Here is an 18,335-nt window from a genome sequence, read left to right as displayed (position 1 = left end):
TGGCTGGAAGCGGTAGTTAAATGCCGCTGTCAGTGTTTGACAGCGGCATTTAACTAGTTAATCGCGATATAAAATAGCTGATATGCCGCGACTTTGATGTGGGCTCAGAGCCGGAGCCCACATCGAAAGGGGAGACACGACATGCGCCGTACTAGTACAGAACAGGCTGGAGCGAGCCGCCCCACCCCCTCCCACGGGCGGTGTACGTGGAAGCCGCCATGACAGGAGGTTTGGAGCCAGGTATTGGGGAGGGGGTTATTGCTGTAAGGGGGAGGGAATTCGTGGGAAAGGGGACCTTAGCTCTAATAGGGGGGTGGAGCCTGTCACTTCCCGCTCTGGAAGCAGTTTAGCAGGATGCAGACACTCACTAGAGATGAGCTCCGTGGAACACTTGCTGTCCCAGCTGCAGGCGGCTGCAGTATCCCAGCCCCCCGGCTGGCTAGAGGCTCAGTTGGCCAGCATCCTGGGTGGAAATAGCAGTGGTCCCATGGCGGGCAGTTCCAGCAAGTGGCGGTCCCGGCAGGTAAGGCCTCCCGAGCGCCTATCCCCCGACTTGCCCCAGGCACCCCAGCGGCGGCGCAGGAGCCCCTCCAGGGACCCTCCGGACCGCGTGCCTGCCCGCAAATGCCCAAGCAGGCTGCGGTCTGAGAGGAATCCGACAGCCGAGCTGGGGCCTGCAGCGGCAGTCAGGCCTTCTCCCTTCTCGCTCCGAGGGGCGGGGCCTGCACGCGCCAGACCTGCTGTTGTTCGGAGCGATGTCACGGCAGGCCGCTGTAGCGCGGCACAGGCCGGATGGCCTGCTACTTCTAACAACACGAGACGGCGTGGGAGTATCCCAGAGGCAGCGGCAGGCAGCGCCCCAGACTCGGCGGGGCTGCTAGACTCTAGCAGGGATCCCGGTTCCCTTATCCTACCTGCGACCGGGTCGGCACCTTATCGTTCGGCGGGGTCAGACAGCGACAGAGCAGCCGATAGTCGGCCTGGGTTCGGGACTCCATTGCACCAGTCTACAACCGTGATGGACGGCTCCATGACAGCGCCCTCTACAGTGGCCGGGACGGCGGGACCTGCGTCAAGAGGCGAACTTCGCATCCAGGAGGGCCTGAGGACGGCATCGGGGTCAAGAGATGGCTGGACGACCACGTCATCTGCGGCTGGGGGGAATCACAGCTCCCCTGCAGCCTGGTGAGAATCAGTCTGTGTCTTGTTTGTCGCCGGCGTTTTCGACGCCTACATCGGTTATAGTGGATCGGGTTGGGGGGTCTGTAGACCGGGGTGAGGGAGTTAGTGGGCAGGCTGCTGCGCATTGCGAAGGGGTGGGGGAGCTTTTGTCGGGTGTTCGAGAGCTGTAGTCACGATTGGGTTGTGTTAGGTCAGGGCCGTCCTCTTTGTCAGCATGGGTGGGTTCTTCTGATGTGGGGCTTGAGTCGTCGGGCAGCAGTTCTATGGTGCGGAACAGGTCGGCTGAGCCTGTATCAGTCTCTGTTCAGACTGAGAGAGAAGGAAGGGGGCATTCGCTTGGATGATAAGGCGCGTGGTGAGGTACATGTCTGTTTTGAGGGGTCGTTAGGGGCGCATTTGAAGAAGGAGGTGCGGGAAAAGATTTGGAAAAATGAGTATGTGGAGATTTTTTCGCTTTTGCCATTGGAGAAATTTAACTTGGATAAGAATAAGAAGGAAGATAGTAAGAAGGAAGATGAGGAAAAACGGAGATGGCGCCTTATTCCTCAGACTTTTGTGAATTGGCTTCAGACTTTTGCGATCTTGGTGAGTGTTAATGGTGAGAAGGCCCTCGAGAATTGCTCCGCTTTGTTTTGCTACATGGATTCTATAGGAGAGGCCCATAGGGCCTATGGGGGCCAAGCTTGGTTGCGATACGACGAACAGTTTAGGCAGCAGAAGGCGGTTCGTCCTGCAATCCGGTGGGACCAGAAGGACATTGGCTTGTGGTTGCGTGTTATGGCACCAACGAAGTTTGGACATTCCTTTCAAAGCGGGGCCGGAGCTTCCGGCCAAAATGCTTCACAAGGTTGCTCCTCAGGAAGCGGGGGGCAGGCGGGACAATCTGGTGGTCAAAAACATGGCATATGCTGGATGTTCAATGAGGGCCAGTGTAAGTTCGGAACAACTTGCAAGTTCAAGCACTTGTGCTCACACTGCAATGGTTCTTCCCATGGAGCGTCCAGATGCTTCAAGAAAAAAGGGAAGCCAGATGGTAAATCCAAAGGGGGCAACGCCGGTGAGGTTGGACGTGATGGTCCCCTATCTAAATAGGTTCCCTGATAGGGAGAGGGCGGAGCTGCTGCGGGCAGGTTTTAGTGTTGGTTTTTGCATATCCGCCCCTGCTTTCATCATACCGCAGAGTTTGAAAAACCTTAGATCGGCTGAGTTGCATGCATCGGTTGTGTCGGAAAAATTGAAGAAAGAGGTCGTTTTAGGTAGGATGTCTGGACCTTTTCCCATTCCTCCGTTGGATGACTTGGTCGTATCGCCTTTGGGTGTGGTTCCCAAGAAGGAGCCCAACAAGTTGAGGCTGATTCAGCATTTATCGTATCCAAAAGGGAGGTCGGTAAATGATGGGATCGACCCAGAGCTCTGTTCCGTGGTTCATACGTCGTTTGATGAGGCAGCTAGGTGGGTGCGTAGTTGTGGCAGGGGGGCATTGCTGGCTAAGACCGACATTGAGTCTGCCTTCCGTTTATTGCCGGTTCACCCTGACAGCGTAAGGTTGTTAGGCTGTTATTGGGACGGCGGGTTTTACGTTGACAGATGTTTGCCGATGGGCTGCTCGTTGTCGTGCGCTTATTTTGAAGCCTTTAGTTCCTTTTTGGAATGGGCGGTACGGGACGTGTCTAGTTTGGATTCCGTGATTCATTACCTAGACGACTTCCTGTGCGTAGGCCCAAATCAGTCTCAATGTGGCGAGGTCTTTTTGAGGACGGTTGTTTGGTTAGCTGAGCGGTTTGGGTTTCCATTGGCGCCGGACAAAACTGAAGGTCCGTGTACGAGTTTATCTTTCTTAGGCATTGTTATCGATTCAGTGAAATGGGAATTTAGGTTGCCTGTTGACAAGGTGCTTGGTTTGAGGACCGAGGTGGCTCGGGCCAGACGCTTGAAGAAATTGCTGTTGCGCGAAGTCCAGTCGCTTCTTGGAAAACTAAATTTTGCATGCAGGATTATCCCAATGGGGAGAGTTTTTTCACGGAGGTTGGCCAGAGCCATGGCTGGGGTTAGGGCCCCTCATCATTTTGTTCGTTTATCAGCTGAACACAAGGCCGATTTGGAGGTTTGGGACCGTTTTTTGGCTTGTTACAATGGGCGTTCATTGTTAATGGAAGAAGTGGTGGATAACGCTGACCTGGATCTCTTTACTGATGCGTCGGGCGGTATTAGTTTTGGGGCCTTTTTCGGGGGCCGATGGTGCGCTGCTAGATGGCCGGAGGAATGGTTTGTGAACAGGTTGGTAAGGAACATTACTTTGCTGGAGATTTTCCCGATTTTAGTGGCGGTGCATCTATGGAACAATGATTTACGAAACAAACGGGTGCGTTTTAATTGCGATAATATGGCAGTTGTTTGTGCTATTAACAGTTTGACGATGTCCTTGCCCCCGGTCATTAGGGTTCTTCGTCAGCTGGTTCTGTCTTGTTTGTCATTGAATGCTTATGTTACGGCATCTCATGTGCCCGGTGTTCAAAATTGCATTGCCGACTCTTTGTCTCGCTTTCAGTGGGAGCGTTTTCGGTCGCTGGCTCTGGAGGCCGAGGAGACAGGGCTGGAATGTCCGGCGGAGCTTTGGAGTGTGGTGTCCGGGCTGCGGAACCTTTAATTCAGGCATCATTGGCTCCTAGTACGTGGTCGGCTTATCGGTCGGTATGGAGTTCTTGGGAAATTTGGTTGGCGTCGTGCGGGGTTTCTGATAGTCATGATCAAGTTGGTGCCTTGTTGTTAAGGTTGAGACATGGGGCAGATCAAGGATGGTCGGCGGCGAAGGTTGACAGGATAATAGCGGCTTTGGCGTTTGGTTTTCGGCTTCGGGGTCTTCAGGATTTGACTAAGCCCTTTTTGGTGAAGCAGTCGGCTAAGGGGTTTAGGAGAGCATGTAGGAGAGGTTATCGTAGGCGCCCGGTTTCTTTTGAGTTGTTGGAGCGCTTAGGCGCTTGGCTGACTGATATCTGTGTTTCCAGTTTCGAAGCTGCCTTATTTTGGCTAGCATTTTCCCTGGCATTTTTCGGAGCTTTGAGAGTTGGGGAGCTCGTGTCGCCGACTACTGTCTGACAAGGGGGGCTTTGGGCTGGGGACGTTTTCGTTACCGGGGGGGGTCTTTGCAATTTTGGATTTGGCGGTCTAAGACGGATCAAGAGGGATGGGGTAAAAGGGTGGTATTGGGCCCTGTCCTGGGTTCGGTTATGTGTCCTATCTGTTGTTGGCAGGTTTTTGAGAGCTTTCAACCGCGTAGAGACGGGCCTTTGTTGCGTCACGAGGACGGGTCTTTTCTTTCCCGATATCAATTTGTGGCGGTTTTTCGGCAAGCATTGGCGGCCATTGGTGTAGACTCTTCCAAGTTTGCCTCTCATTCCTTTCGGATTGGGGCCGCTACGGAGGCAGCGATGGGCGGTTTGGCTTCTGCAGTGGTACAGAGGATAGGACGGTGGGAGTCTGGCCGCTATCAAAGTTATGTTAGGCTATGAGAGGTGTTGGCTTATCGGTTGACATGTTTGTTTTGTTTGCACGTTTTTAAGTTGTTTATATTTTCCAGGTTCAACCTCGTTGTTGGTTTGGATTGTCGGCCACTCCTACACTTATTGGGACGTGAAGCGCGCGGACGTCCGACAGGATGGAAGACAGCTCGGTTTTTTCAGGGACGTGGCCGTTATCAGGTGGTTGGGTTTTCGGGGCTTGGGCTGGAACAGAGTCATGCAGGAGGTGCATAATGGAGTTCGCTTAGACAGGCCGCCGGATATCTTGGTGTTGCATGTTGGGGGAAGTGACTTGGGAGTTGGCCCTTGTCGTGAGTTGATTTGACGACTTGCTTAGATTGTGGTTTTCCTTTTGGGAAATGTCCATAGTTTGTTCGGATATTGTTCCGCGGAAGTCTCGGAGACATGCTAGGTTGGTGGCCAGGATTAATAAGGCCCGCATCAAGGTGAAACGGGCAGTGTCGGGGTTTGGTGTTTGGAATGGGGGACTGGCAGTTCGTCATTTTGAGTTAGAACATGGGGGTGACAAATTTCTTCTGGGTGATGGTGTTCATCTGAATGCAGTGGGCATTGATCTATGGGCCCTGGGGCTGCAAAGTGGAATAGAAAGAGCCATAGCGGTTAAGGGTGGTGGGGTCTCGGGTACTTGAGGGGGTCAAGTACCCTCGTTGTGGCAGTGGGAGGGGTCCTTGAAGTTGGTGCTAAATTGGCCTGGGGGATCCGTCGGGATATGGATTCTTCAGTTGGTATAAGTTTTGGTTTCGGGTCTGGTGATTTGGGGGAATCTTGGCAACGGTGGGCCAGATTTCTAAGTTGGAAGTGGACAATGGTAACCCTTGGTGCTCTCGAGCCAGTGGTGTAACGGCTGAGAGTAAAACTATGGTTGTTTTTTCTGTCCACTAGTTTATCCTATGGTTAACACCAGAATTTTAGCTTCAAGGACCCATTCCCAGCTTATTGTACTGTTATATGTTTTGTTTGTTATAATAAAGGCCGCTGTGGCCAATTATATCCAATTTGGGAGTCATGTCGTTATTCGGGGTTGGGGAGAGGGTCGGTGACCCTCGGGAAGGCACTTGCTACCTGGTGGTCGACAATACCAATCTCATGCGGGTTAATCAAAATTACACACTGAATTCACCATAAAATTCACAAAAATTTGCTTTTGGTGCCAAAAAATTTGCTTTTTTGGCACCAAAATTTGCATTGTTATATTTGAATTTGCATACCAATTCTTTCCAACGTGTTAAAAACACGTGTAGGAAACGCACAAAACCACAAGCAGTAGAGACACGTTTTCTCATTCAAATACAAACAGATTTGGAACATGGATTTTGCTGCAGATTCCATGCTGAAAACATGAAAAAAAATCTGTGAACAATTCCTGGCATGCCCAAAATATTTATCAATAAATGCTCCAAAGAACGAACAGGTGCATTTCTATGTAAAATGGACTTGTTGTGCCTATTGTCAAACTTCTGAATGTCTTTTAACCGTTTGATGTTTCTAAAAATGCCAAGGGGCCATTCTTCTGGTGTTTTTCGCTCAGAAGATGCCTTGTACTTTTCCAATACAAGTCAATAGGAAAGCTCAAATGGCGCCAGGAAGACGGACATCTTTTGGAGCATTTTGCCATAATTTTTGCTTAAAAAAAAAAAAAAACACAAAAAAACCCCCAATCCACTAGCGTTTTTTTCATTATTTAATGAAGTTAAAAAAAAAAAAAACAACAACCAGAAAGTAACAGTAAAAACCACACAAAAAAAGTCACTTTAACCATGGGAAAAACCTGAAAAGGAAACGCAGGCAGCAGGAAAAAACAAAAACACTGATGCTTTAGGGGAATAAAAACCAACTTTTTCTTTGTTCGGTTGAGCTTTAAAGACGTTGTGTGTATACAGTACTTAGTTTGCTGTACTGGGAAACATCGATTTACTGTTTTAGATGACACAAAGGTTTTAAGCAGGAATCTAGGAAATGTGCTTTGTGGTGAATGCATGTCATAAGTTTTTCATGTGATTTTTTTTTAAAAAAATTTTAAAATGTGTGTATTCCTGTCTAAAGTGATATCTTGTTGGCTTCAGGGAGTTAAAGCTGAACTTTTGGAGGACATGAGCAGTCACATGAAAATTCTCCTGGACAAAGCTGTGACAGAGGCTGTGGAGTCCTACAAAAGGGGGGATAAGGCTGTAACTACTGGGTTAAAAGAAAGGTAAGTTGTCCTAGGGTGCAAAAATCATTTAGCTTTTTATTGTAATTAGTAGCTCTATTTTAATCTTCAACATCAGGTTTATGGCATCTCCCAGCATGTGATAAATGTGTTCTGTGCAGTAAAAAAAACGACAGGCTAAATGTACTCTGCGAGACAGGGCAATTATTGTGTTACCGCAATCATATAGTTTTTAGTTGTGCTTTTTTTTTTTTTTCTACAAAATTTTATTTTTGAGATATTTATATTTTTTTCATGGAGCTGTGTAAGGGCTTGTTTCTTGGCCCTAGTTTTATTGGTACCATGTTCGGCTGCATTAGTCTCTTTGATCACTTTTTTCCTTTTGAGAGGCGATGGCCATCATATTTGTATTGTTTATGTGTTTTTACTTATTAAATAAATTTATTTATTTCTTAAATTTATTTTTAACTGCTCAATTTTGGGGGGTTTCAGATTGAAACATTTTTATTGAGACAGCTTCCTCAACTTATCAAAAGTGATGTAACTCTGTCTATCCACAATGGAGAAAGACGTGAGCACTACTGTGAATGGTGCCTAGGTAGGATCCCACACCGTATAGTAATAAATATAAGAACCCGGCACTCAACTTAAATGCAAATAAAGAGGAGTTTTATTCGGTCCACCGTACAGCAAGTGTTTCGGTCAATCCTGACCTTCGTCAGTTACTACAAAAATATACATAGCAAGATAAACATGTAATAAAACATGAAATGAAATGATAATAATAAATGAAATAAATCTGGAGGTGCTAAGGGGAGCTGCATGGAAATTACAACCTTTACTACAAAAAGATGCCCGCTTACAATCCATTTTTCCAGACCCCCCACTACTGTGTTTTAGGCAGCCCCTAAATCTAAGAAGCATCATTGTCAACAGCTCCCTGTCCTCTCCAACAGCTGCAGGAACCTTTCCTTGCAATCAGAAAAAATGTAAAACCTGTCCATTTATAATGACCACGGACAAGATAAAGATCCCCAATTCACATCAGGACTACAAGATCCCAGGTACTTTCAGCTGCGTCACTTCTAATGTGGTGTACCTAATTATTTGTACCAACTGGGGGTCTGTATGTCGGGGAGACAGGGCAGAAACTGAGAACAAGGATGAACTCTCATTGCCACAAAATAAGAGAAAAAAGAATGGATCTACCTGTGGCAATACATTTTTGTCTCCCAAATCATAACATTATGGACATGAAATTACTTGTGTTAAAAGGTAGCTTCAAATCTCAGAGAGACAGACGAGTCTGGGAATATAAACTGATGACGACCTTTGACAGTCTCACTGCAGGAAAGAATGTGTCGCACGGATTTATGTCTTTTTACATCAACTAAGGAACTTGCCCCTCAGGGTATGTGCACACGTCAGGTTTTTTTCCTGACAAAATCCGGAGAATTCTGGCAGAAAATCGCGTTTTTTTCCGCGCTGATTTTTCGCGGTTTTTGCGCGGATTTTTTGTGGATTTTTTGCGTTTTTTTTTTTCTTGAAAGTAATTTTGGCTTATAAATCCGCAAAAAATCCGCAAAAAGAATGAGCATGTCCATTTTTTTTGCGGAATGCGTTTTTTTTGCGGTAAAAAACGCATCCATCTGAACAAAAAATCCGGAATGCATTCTAAATGATAGGATGCATATTTTTAGCGTTTTTGATGCGGAATTATAGCGTTTTTATAGCGAAATTCCGCAAAAAAAACGCTAAAAATCCGGACGTGTGCACATACCCTCAGACTATGAGGGGTCATCACAACAGAGACCCTAATCAGAGGACAATAAAACATTCCTGCTGGCCCAATATTTATGGACATAACTGTTTATCACTCATGGTAATTGTGGAGCGGAGCGTGCGGCCGCATAGCAACACATGCAGCCGCACGCTCCGCTCCGGAGTGCCGGCACCAGAGCTTCGTTTCCACATGCGAGACAAGGACGTGTTCCTCGCAAGTGAAAACAAGCCCTAAAGGAGAGAAATGGTGTTGGCTTTGCCTGGTCATATTGCCTTCAGAAGTGGACCAGCTGCCCTAAAATGGATAACCCTACAAAAACTGCAATGAAATCACTTTCTGACTTTTGAGATTTTGTCTGGCAAGACTCTTACTGGTTGCAAGCCTTGAGTAGTCCTGGGCATTGAGTCCTAACTAAAGTTTTTTTCCTCCATGGCCTCTTTAGATACTGGCCGTGGAGCGAGCTGCGGCACGGTTTCACTTGTTAGTTGCCTGGAGCTCTGTCTGCAGAGAAAAACAGTTGTGGCCTCATTCACTCCCTGATCGGTGAGCCTCCCAGAGGCCCCCACTGATCAGAAAGGGCAACCTATCCTAGTGATGCAAAATGTAGTTTTCGTGGCTTTTATGTCAGGTCTTTAGCACAGTTATAAGTCAGTAAATATTAAATTACATTGCTTCAAATGTTTTCTCAGACCCAATGATTCAGTAATGGAAAGAAAGAAAGTTTTTCTTCATCGGGCATCAATGCTGGAGTAAGTGTTATGTTATTGGTTTACCATCTTCTATTACGCTTTTCTCTATAATCATCTTTTTAGGTCTGCTAATACATTTTTGTTAAGAGTGCTGCACATGTTACCCTGCTAAATGACCCAGCAACACCATATGCTTTGCATAACTTTATTCTAGGGAATGGAAACCAATCTTTTCTAGTCCAAGGATAACAATGTCCTATTGAATGACTTCCAAGGGCCGCAATTAACCTTAAAGGGCTTTTACCTTGGAGAGAACTAATGTAATGTCAGATGCATGCTCCACTACCAGGACTCCTGCATACCTGAAGAATGGGGGCGTTCTTTTCCCCCAGTCAGTACTGTAGAGAAGACCCTGCATGCATGTAACTCCCCCTGTAGTAGATTATGGATGTTGTGGTAGCTGGTTGCATTTCACCACAATCCCCTTGAAATAAGTGTTGAGAGTGGCTTGAGTAGGCCACCACTAACTCACATATGGCTGTCTGTAGTGCTAAACAGGGGTCGAGAACCTTGGTTTCTTTATGACTGGGGGACCCAAATGTGGATACACAGTGCAATATTCGTGCTTGCCCATCCCTGCTCCCGAGCATTGTGTAAAGCTTTAGTCACACTAAACGACTTACCAACGATCACGACCAGCGATACGACCTGGCCGTGATCGTTGGTAAGTTGTTGTGTGGTCGCTGGGGACCTGTCACACAGACAGCTCTCCAGCGACCAACAATCAGGGGAACGACTTCGGCATTGTTGAAACTGTCTTCAACGATGCCGAAGTCCCCCTGCAGCACCCGGGTAACCAGGGTAAACATCGGGTTACTAAGTGCAGGGCCGCGCTTAGTAACCCGATATTTACCCTGGTTACCATTGTAAAAGTAAAAAAAACAAAAACACTACATACTTACATTCTGATGTCTGTCACGTCCCCCGCCGGCGTCCACAGGGTTAAAACTGCTTTTGGCAAGAGCGCTGCTAATGCACGCGCTGCTGCCGAGAGCTTCCCTGTACTGACTGTGTGACGTCACCGCTGTGCTCTGCTTTATGGCCGGCGCTGACACATTAGCAGCGCTCCTGCCGGAAGCAGTTTTAACCCTGTGGACGCCGGGGGACGTGACAGACATCAGAATGTGAGTATGTACTGTTTTTTTTTTTCTTTACTTTTACAATGGTAACCAGGGTAAATATCGGGTTACTAAGCGTGGCCCTGCACTTAGTAACCCGATATTTACCCTGGTTACAAGTGAACACATCGCTGGATCGGCGTCACACACACCGATCCAGCGATGACAGTGGGTGATCAGCGACCAAAAAATGGTCCTGATCATTCCTCAACTACCAACGATCTCCCAGCAGGGGCCTGATCGTTGGTCGCTGTCACACATAACGAGATCGTTAGCGGGATCATTGATACGTCACCAAAAGCGTGACGTTGCAACGATATCGTTAACGATATCGTTATGTGTGACGGTACCTTTACTCTTCTTCTCTCTGACATATAAACTACTGTGTACAGAAGGTTGGGTACAGCACTAAACAGCATGGAGGGCGGCATGTGGATCCCGTGCAGAGATGAGCGAATATGTTCAGGAAACAATAGACAAACATAAATTCGGCACGAATATGGCACAACCGGATTTATGATCATAAAGACCAGCAATTTTTTTTAACCCCCGGAGTTTTTTGGTTTTGCGTTTTCGTTTTTTGCTCCCCTTCTTTCCAGAGCCATAACGTTTTTATTTTTCCGTCAATATGGTCATGTAAGGGCTTATTTTTTGTGGGACGAGTTGAACCTTTGAACGACACAATTGGTTTTAGCATGCCATGTACTCGAAAATAGGAAAAAATTTCCAAGTGTGGTGAAATTGCAAAAAAGTGCAATCCCACACTTGTTTTTTGTTTGGCTTTTTTGCTAGGTTCACTAAATGCTAAAACTGACCTGCCATTATGATTCTCCAGATCTTTATGAGTTAATTGACACCAAACATGTCTTTTTTATCTAAGTGGTGGAAAAAAATTCCAAAGTTTGCTAAAAAAAAATTGCATAATTTTAGGAGACCTAGAGCGTCTCAATTTTTCGTGATCTCGGGTTGAGTGCGAACTTATTTTTTTGCGCACCGAGCTGATGTTTTTAATGATACCGCATTTGTGCAGATACAGTGGGGCAAAAAAGTATTTAGTCAGTCAGCAATAGTGCAAGTTCCACCACTTAAAAAGATGAGAGGCGTCTGTAATTTACATCATAGGTAGACCTCAACTATGGGAGACAAACTGAGAAAAAAAAATCCAGAAAATCACATTGTCTGTTTTTTTAACATTTTATTTGCATATTATGGTGGAAAATAAGTATTTGGTCAGAAACAAAATTTCATCTCAATACTTTGTAATATATCCTTTGTTGGCAATGACAGAGGTCAAACGTTTTCTGTAAGTCTTCACAAGGTTGCCACACACTGTTGTTGGTATGTTGGCCCATTCCTCCATGCAGATCTCCTCTAGAGCAGTGATGTTTTTGGCTTTTCGCTTAGCAACACGGACTTTCAACTCCCTCCAAAGGTTTTCTATAGGGTTGAGATCTGGAGACTGGCTAGGCCACTCCAGGACCTTGAAATGCTTCTTACGAAGCCACTCCTTCGTTGCCCTGGCGGTGTGCTTTGGATCATTGTCTTGTTGAAAGACCCAGCCACGTTTCATCTTCAATGCCCTTGCTGATGGAAGGAGGTTTGCACTCAAAATCTCACGATACATGGCCCCATTCATTCTTTCATGTACCCGGATCAGTCGTCCTGGCCCCTTTGCAGAGAAACAGCCCCAAAGCATGATGTTTCCACCACCATGCTTTACAGTAGGTATGGTGTTTGATGGATGCAACTCAGTATTCTTTTTCCTCCAAACACGACAAGTTGTGTTTCTACCAAACAGTTCCAGTTTGGTTTCATCAGACCATAGGGCATTCTCCCAAAACTCCTCTGGATCATCCAAATGCTCTATAGCAAACTTCAGACGGGCCCGGACATGTACTGGCTTAAGCAGTGGGACACGTCTGGCACTGCAGGATCTGAGTCCCTGGTAGCGTAGTGTGTTACTTATGGTAGGCCTTGTTACATTGGTCCCAGCTCTCTGCAGTTCATTCACTAGGTCCCCCCGCATGGTTCTGGGATTTTTGCTCACCGTTCTTGTGATCATTCTGACCCCACGGGGTGGGATTTTGCGTGGAGCCCCAGATCGAGGGAGATTATCAGTGGTCTTGTATGTCTTCCATTTTCTAATTATTGCTCCCACTGTTGATTTCTTCACTCCAAGCTGGTTGGCTATTGCAGATTCAGTCTTCCCAGCCTGGTGCAGGGCTACAATTTTGTTTCTGGTGTCCTTTGACAGCTCTTTGGTCTTCACCATAGTGGAGTTTGGAGTCAGACTGTTTGAGGGTGTGCACAGGTGTCTTTTTATACTGATAACAAGTTTAAACAGGTGCCATTACTACAGGTAATGAGTGGAGGAAAGAGGAGACTCTTAAAGAAGAAGTTACAGGTCTGTGAGAGCCAGAAATCTTGATTGTTTGTTTCTGACCAAATACTTATTTTCCACCATAATATGCAAAAAAAATGTTAAAAAAACAGACAATGTGATTTTCTGGATTTTTTTTCTCAGTTTGTCTCCCATAGTTGAGGTCTACCTATGAAGTAAATTACAGACGCCTCTCATCTTTTTAAGTGGTGGAACTTGCACTATTGCTGACTGACTAAATACTTTTTTGCCCCACTGTATGTTCTTTTGATCACCCGTTATTAAATTTTAATGCAATGTCGCGAAGACCAACAAAAAGGTAATTCTGGCATTTTGATTTTTTTTTATCGCTATGCCGTTTAGCAGTCAGGTTAATGCTTTTTTTTATTGATAGATCGGGTGATTTTGAATGCGGCGATACCAAACATATGTATGTGTGATTTTTTTTTTTTTCTTATTGTTTTATTTTGAATGGGGTGAAAGGCAGGTGATTTAAACTTTTTATATTTTTTTTAATATTTTTAAAACTATGTGAGGCTAGAAGCTGCCACAACTTGATCGCCTTTGCAACATACAGGCGATGCTCAGATTGCCTGTATGTAATATAATTACTGCATTGCTATGAACACCGACCACAGGGTGGCGCTTATAGCAATCTCTCACAGTCTATAATATAAACGCTTAGGGTAGCTTGAAACTCAACTCACAGAAAAATCCCCAAAAGGCAATTTCCAAGATAACCATAAAATATAACTTTTATTTAATATATTAAAAACATACGTGTGCACTTGACAAAAACCAGCACCAGTAAATACAAGCGTACTATAGGAAAGGCCGGAATAGTGCCAAGCCCTACGTTCTCTATGTGTCCCCTACCTGCCTGCGGAGGTTGGCACCCTATTTGCCTACGCCGTGGCGCCCCCGCTCCACGCCGGCTATCCCTGCTATCCCTACAACGCCCTAATAGGACAGGGGGAGAAATATATCACACGTACAATGTAAAATGTGGATAGCTTGAAGGGACATAAATATGTCAGTATAGCTAACTAGCTAAATCTAGGGTTCTAAACTGGCTTGGTAATCTGTGTCCCTTCGCTCACTTCATATACCATTTCTAGCCAGCTTAAATATTGTAACGGCAGATAGGAACTAAAACCTAGGGCTGAACACATATATATTTCTGGTCTGTTTTTACATGTAGTGGGGTAGTCATACAAAATAGGGAAATGTATGTGTTGTAGTATCAGACATACCCCATGCCACCTTCTGATATCTTATTACCACGCTGCAGCATTAGATTTACAATAAGTGCCTAGACAGCCATAATTTACCCCATTCATTAGTGACATCATTATTTTTTACAAATCCGATACAGACCAAAAATTCCAAATCTCATAATATCTTTATACAGAATTAATGTCCCTTTAAACTCAACGCGTTTCTCCCCTTCTAATTCTAAGAGGTTCATCAGGAGTATATTCAGATAACAAAGGGTTACTTAGCTCATGTATAAATTCAGCATTTCAAATGTAGATAGCTGCACCACCGGGCCGATCCCCTATCCTTGTAGCGCTACAAGGATAGGGGATCAGCACGGTGGTGCAGCTATCTACATTTAGATATCTATCTATATAGATATTATGAGATTTGGAATTTTTGGTCTGTATCGGAAAACCAAAAACACTCAGTTTGAAAAAATGTTGCAGTAATCCGCAAGTGCTAGTAAAAGATATTTGTATTGTCCCCTTATATACTTATACATGGTTATTAGATCGCCCCTCAGTCGTCTTTTTTCTAGACTAAATAATCCTAATTTCGCTAATCTATCTGGGTATTGTAGTTCTCCCATCCCCTTTATTAACTTTGTTGCCCTCCTTTGTACTCTCTCTAGTTCCATTATATCCTTCCTGAGCACCGGTGCCCAAAACTGGACACAGTACTCCATGTGCAGTCTAACTAGGGATTTGTACAGAGGCAGTATAATGCTCTCATCATGTGTATCCAGACCTCTTTTAATGCACCCCATGATCCTGTTTGCCTTGGCAGCTGCTGCCTGTCACTGGCTGCTCCAGGTAAGTTTATCATTAACTAGGATCCCCAAGTCCTTCTCCCTGTCAGATTTACCCAGTGGTTTCCCGTTCAGTGTGTAATGGTGATATTGATTCCTTCTTCCCATGTGTATAACCTTACATTTATCATTGTTAAACCTCATCTGCCACCTTTCAGCCCAAGTTTCCAACCTATCCAGATCCATCTGTAGCAGAATACTATCTTCTCTTGTATTAACTGCTTTACATAGTTTTGTATCATCTGCAAATATCGATATTTTACTGTGTAAACCTTCTACCAGATCATTAATGAATATGTTGAAGAGAACAGGTCCCAATACCGACCCCTGCGATACCCCACTGGTCACAGCGACCCAGTTAGACCCTCTGCTTTCTATCACTAAGCCAGTTACTAACCCATTTACACACATTTTCCCCCAGGCCAAGCATTCTCATTTTGTGTACCAACCTCTTGTGCGGCACAGTATCAAACGCTTTGGAAAAATCGAGATATACCACGTCCAATGACTCACCGTTGTCCAGCCAATAGCTTACCTCTTCATAAAAACTGATTAGATTGGTTTGACAGGAGAGATTTCTCATAAACCCATGCTGATATGGAGTTAAACAGTTATTCTCATTGAGATAATCCAGAATAACATCCCTCAGAAACCCTTCAAATATTTTACCAACAATAGAGGTTAGATTTACTGGCCTATAATTTCCAGGTTCACTTTTAGAGCCCTTTTTGAATATTGGCACCACATTTGCTATGCGCCAGTCCTGCGGAACAGACCCCGTCGCTATAGAGTCCCTAAAAATAAGAAATAATGGTTTATCTATTACATTACTTAGTTCTCTTAGTACTCGTGGGTGTATGCCATCCGGACCCGGAGATTTATCTATTTTGATCTCATTTAGCCGATTTCGCACCTCTTCTTGGGTTAGATTGGTGACCCTTAATATAGGGTTTTCATTGTTTCTTGGGATTTCACCTAGCATTTCATTTTCCACCGTGAATACCGTGGAGAAGAAGGTGTTTAATATGTTAGACTCTGCCCTGTCCTTCAAACCGCACATCTAAGCTCTCTCGACCTCCTGTCGCCTCCAGCTCAAAAATATCTCCAGAATCCATCCTTTCCTCAACCGTCAATCTACTAAAATGCTTGTGCATGCCATCACCATCTTCCGCCTTGACTACTGTAACATCCTTTTCTGCGGCCTCCCTGCTAACCCCCTTGCACCTCTCCAGTCTATCCTTAACTCTGCTGCCTGACTAATTCATCTCCCCCCCTCTGCAAATCTCTTCACTGGCTCCCATTCCCTCAGCATATCCAGTTCAAATTACTAATACTGACCTACAAAGCCATCCATAACCTGTCTCCTCCATATATCTCTGAACTAATCTCCCGATATCTTCCCTCACGTAATCTCCGGTCCTCCCAAGACCTCCTTCTCTCCTCCACACTTATTTGCTCCTCATCCAATCGCCTCCAAGACTTCTCCCGAATATCCCCCATCCTCTGGAATTGTTTGCCCCAACACGTCCGACTATTAATCACATTCGGATCCTTCAGATGGAACCTGAAAACCCATCTCTTCAGGAAAGCCTACAGCCTGCACTGACCCCGCTGCCTCCTCATCACTACCGAAGCTACAGCCTCACCATCACCGGAGCTCCTGCAACCCTTAACCTACTGTCTCCTTCCCCATAATCCTGTAGAATGTAAGCCCGCAAGGGCAGGGTCCTCGCCCCTCTGTATCAGTCTGTCATTGTTAGTTTGTTTACTGTAAGTGATATCTGTAACTGCTATGTAACCCCTTCTCATGGAATCAATGGTGCTATATAAATAAATAATAATAATAATGAGGGCCAGAAAGAGCATGTACTCCAGTGGATAGCAATTGCAGCTTCAAGTTACCTCTCCTCCTCATCCTCCACCTCACCATCACACCCAGTACAGTCCACATGGGTGGTACCCAAATTCCCCTTGCTTTCCCCTGCGTCACAAAACTCCAACCTCCCAACTAACTGTAGAGAACCACAGATGGGCGAGTCTGCAGAGCTGTTCACACATTCCATGCCGTGGGCATTAGAAATATACTCAAAAGCTTCACAGAGTCAAGAGGAGGAAATCATCTGCACTAATGAACAAATTTTATGTTAACTTGGATCCGGGGCAGGATGATGTCGGGTCCGAGCAACAACCTGACCCTCATCACCAGACGTTAACCCCCGGGGGGAGAAGTGATCCTGATAAGACTCAGATATCTGAGGTTCACGCGGACTGTACTGTATTGTCAGGCAGGAAGAGGAGGAGAGTGACTCTCAGGATGAGCAAAGGGATAACACAGAGGATGATGAGGAGGTTGTAGATCCCACTTGGTGTGCACCTAGAGGCACGCAGCTAAGTAGATCATCTGAGGAGGTGGAGGAGGAGGAAGACAAGGAGGTTGCGTTGTGCCATATATAGCGCAGACACGAGTGATGCAACCAAGACGAGTATTGCATCCTCAGCTGGGGTTGCCTAGCCTGGACCTTTTTTGATACCCCAAAGGATGAGCCAACTCACATTATCTGACAACTTTGCAAAAGAAAAAAACTAAGTAGAGGGAAAAAGTGCAGTAATTTGGCTACTACATGCATGAGCCTTCACATGCGCAATCAACATGCATTACTCTGGCAAACTGAGTGCTAAAATGCGGACCAGCGGACCTCAACAACCATCAGCCACCCAATCCACCGCATCTATTGATTCTTCCTCCTCCTCCTCTGTTACCATGCCAAGTATTGTCACGCAGGTCTCTGACCGCATAACCTCCTCTTTACCCTCTTCAGTCAGGCTGAGTGAGAGCCCGTCAGCTGTAACAGAAGCGAAAACGCCTGCTGTTTTTGACTGATCTCAGAGAACGAGCACTCCACAAATTTATCAATCCACTGTAACATCTGTCTGCACCTCACTCATGGACTAGCTCTTTGCCCGATTCACTGTTCTCCGCCCTCTCTCAGCACTGCAGCCTGCCCACGATCCCGCACTTGTGGTCACGTCATAGATTGTTTCCTCCTACACATCACAAAGCTAAGATGTTGAACTCCACCATCTCCAATCTGTTGGCCATGGAAATTCTGCCTTTTATATAAGTCTTGAAATCCTCAAGGCTTGCAGGACAAACCTTTGTATTTCAAACTTCCTCCACAGCTTCTGCCCCCTCTAGCTCCTCTAGGGCCTTCACCTGCACTATCAACCTCTTCCGTAATAAGACACGCTTTCCTACAATGCATAGCGAATCCCCACCACCTCTGTGCTGCACAGCCAGGGCTCACTGCAATCAGGCAGTGTTAAAATTAATATGCCTTGAATCATACAGCTGAAGAGTTGTGGACAG

At 45.7% G+C, this 18,335-nt stretch overlaps 1 protein-coding gene across 4 annotated transcripts in view; it reads left to right on the top strand.

Moving 5' to 3' along the window:
- Positions 1-18,335, top strand: part of SOAT2 (sterol O-acyltransferase 2) — a 91,913-nt gene that overhangs the window by 12,246 nt on the left and 61,332 nt on the right. For 3 of the 4 annotated variants that reach the window (XM_069758783.1, XM_069758786.1, XM_069758784.1), the window contains exons 3-4: positions 6,785-6,912; positions 9,343-9,402. In XM_069758783.1, the coding sequence (XP_069614884.1) occupies positions 6,785-6,912; positions 9,343-9,402 (188 nt within the window). The remainder of the gene's footprint in view (positions 1-6,784; positions 6,913-9,342; positions 9,403-18,335) is intronic. The other variant, XM_069758785.1, reaches the window with a different exon arrangement.

This window comes from Ranitomeya imitator, chromosome 3 (genome assembly GCF_032444005.1).
Source record: "Ranitomeya imitator isolate aRanImi1 chromosome 3, aRanImi1.pri, whole genome shotgun sequence".
NCBI lineage: Eukaryota > Metazoa > Chordata > Amphibia > Anura > Dendrobatidae > Ranitomeya > Ranitomeya imitator.
This window is presented reverse-complemented; position numbering and strand designations above follow the sequence as displayed.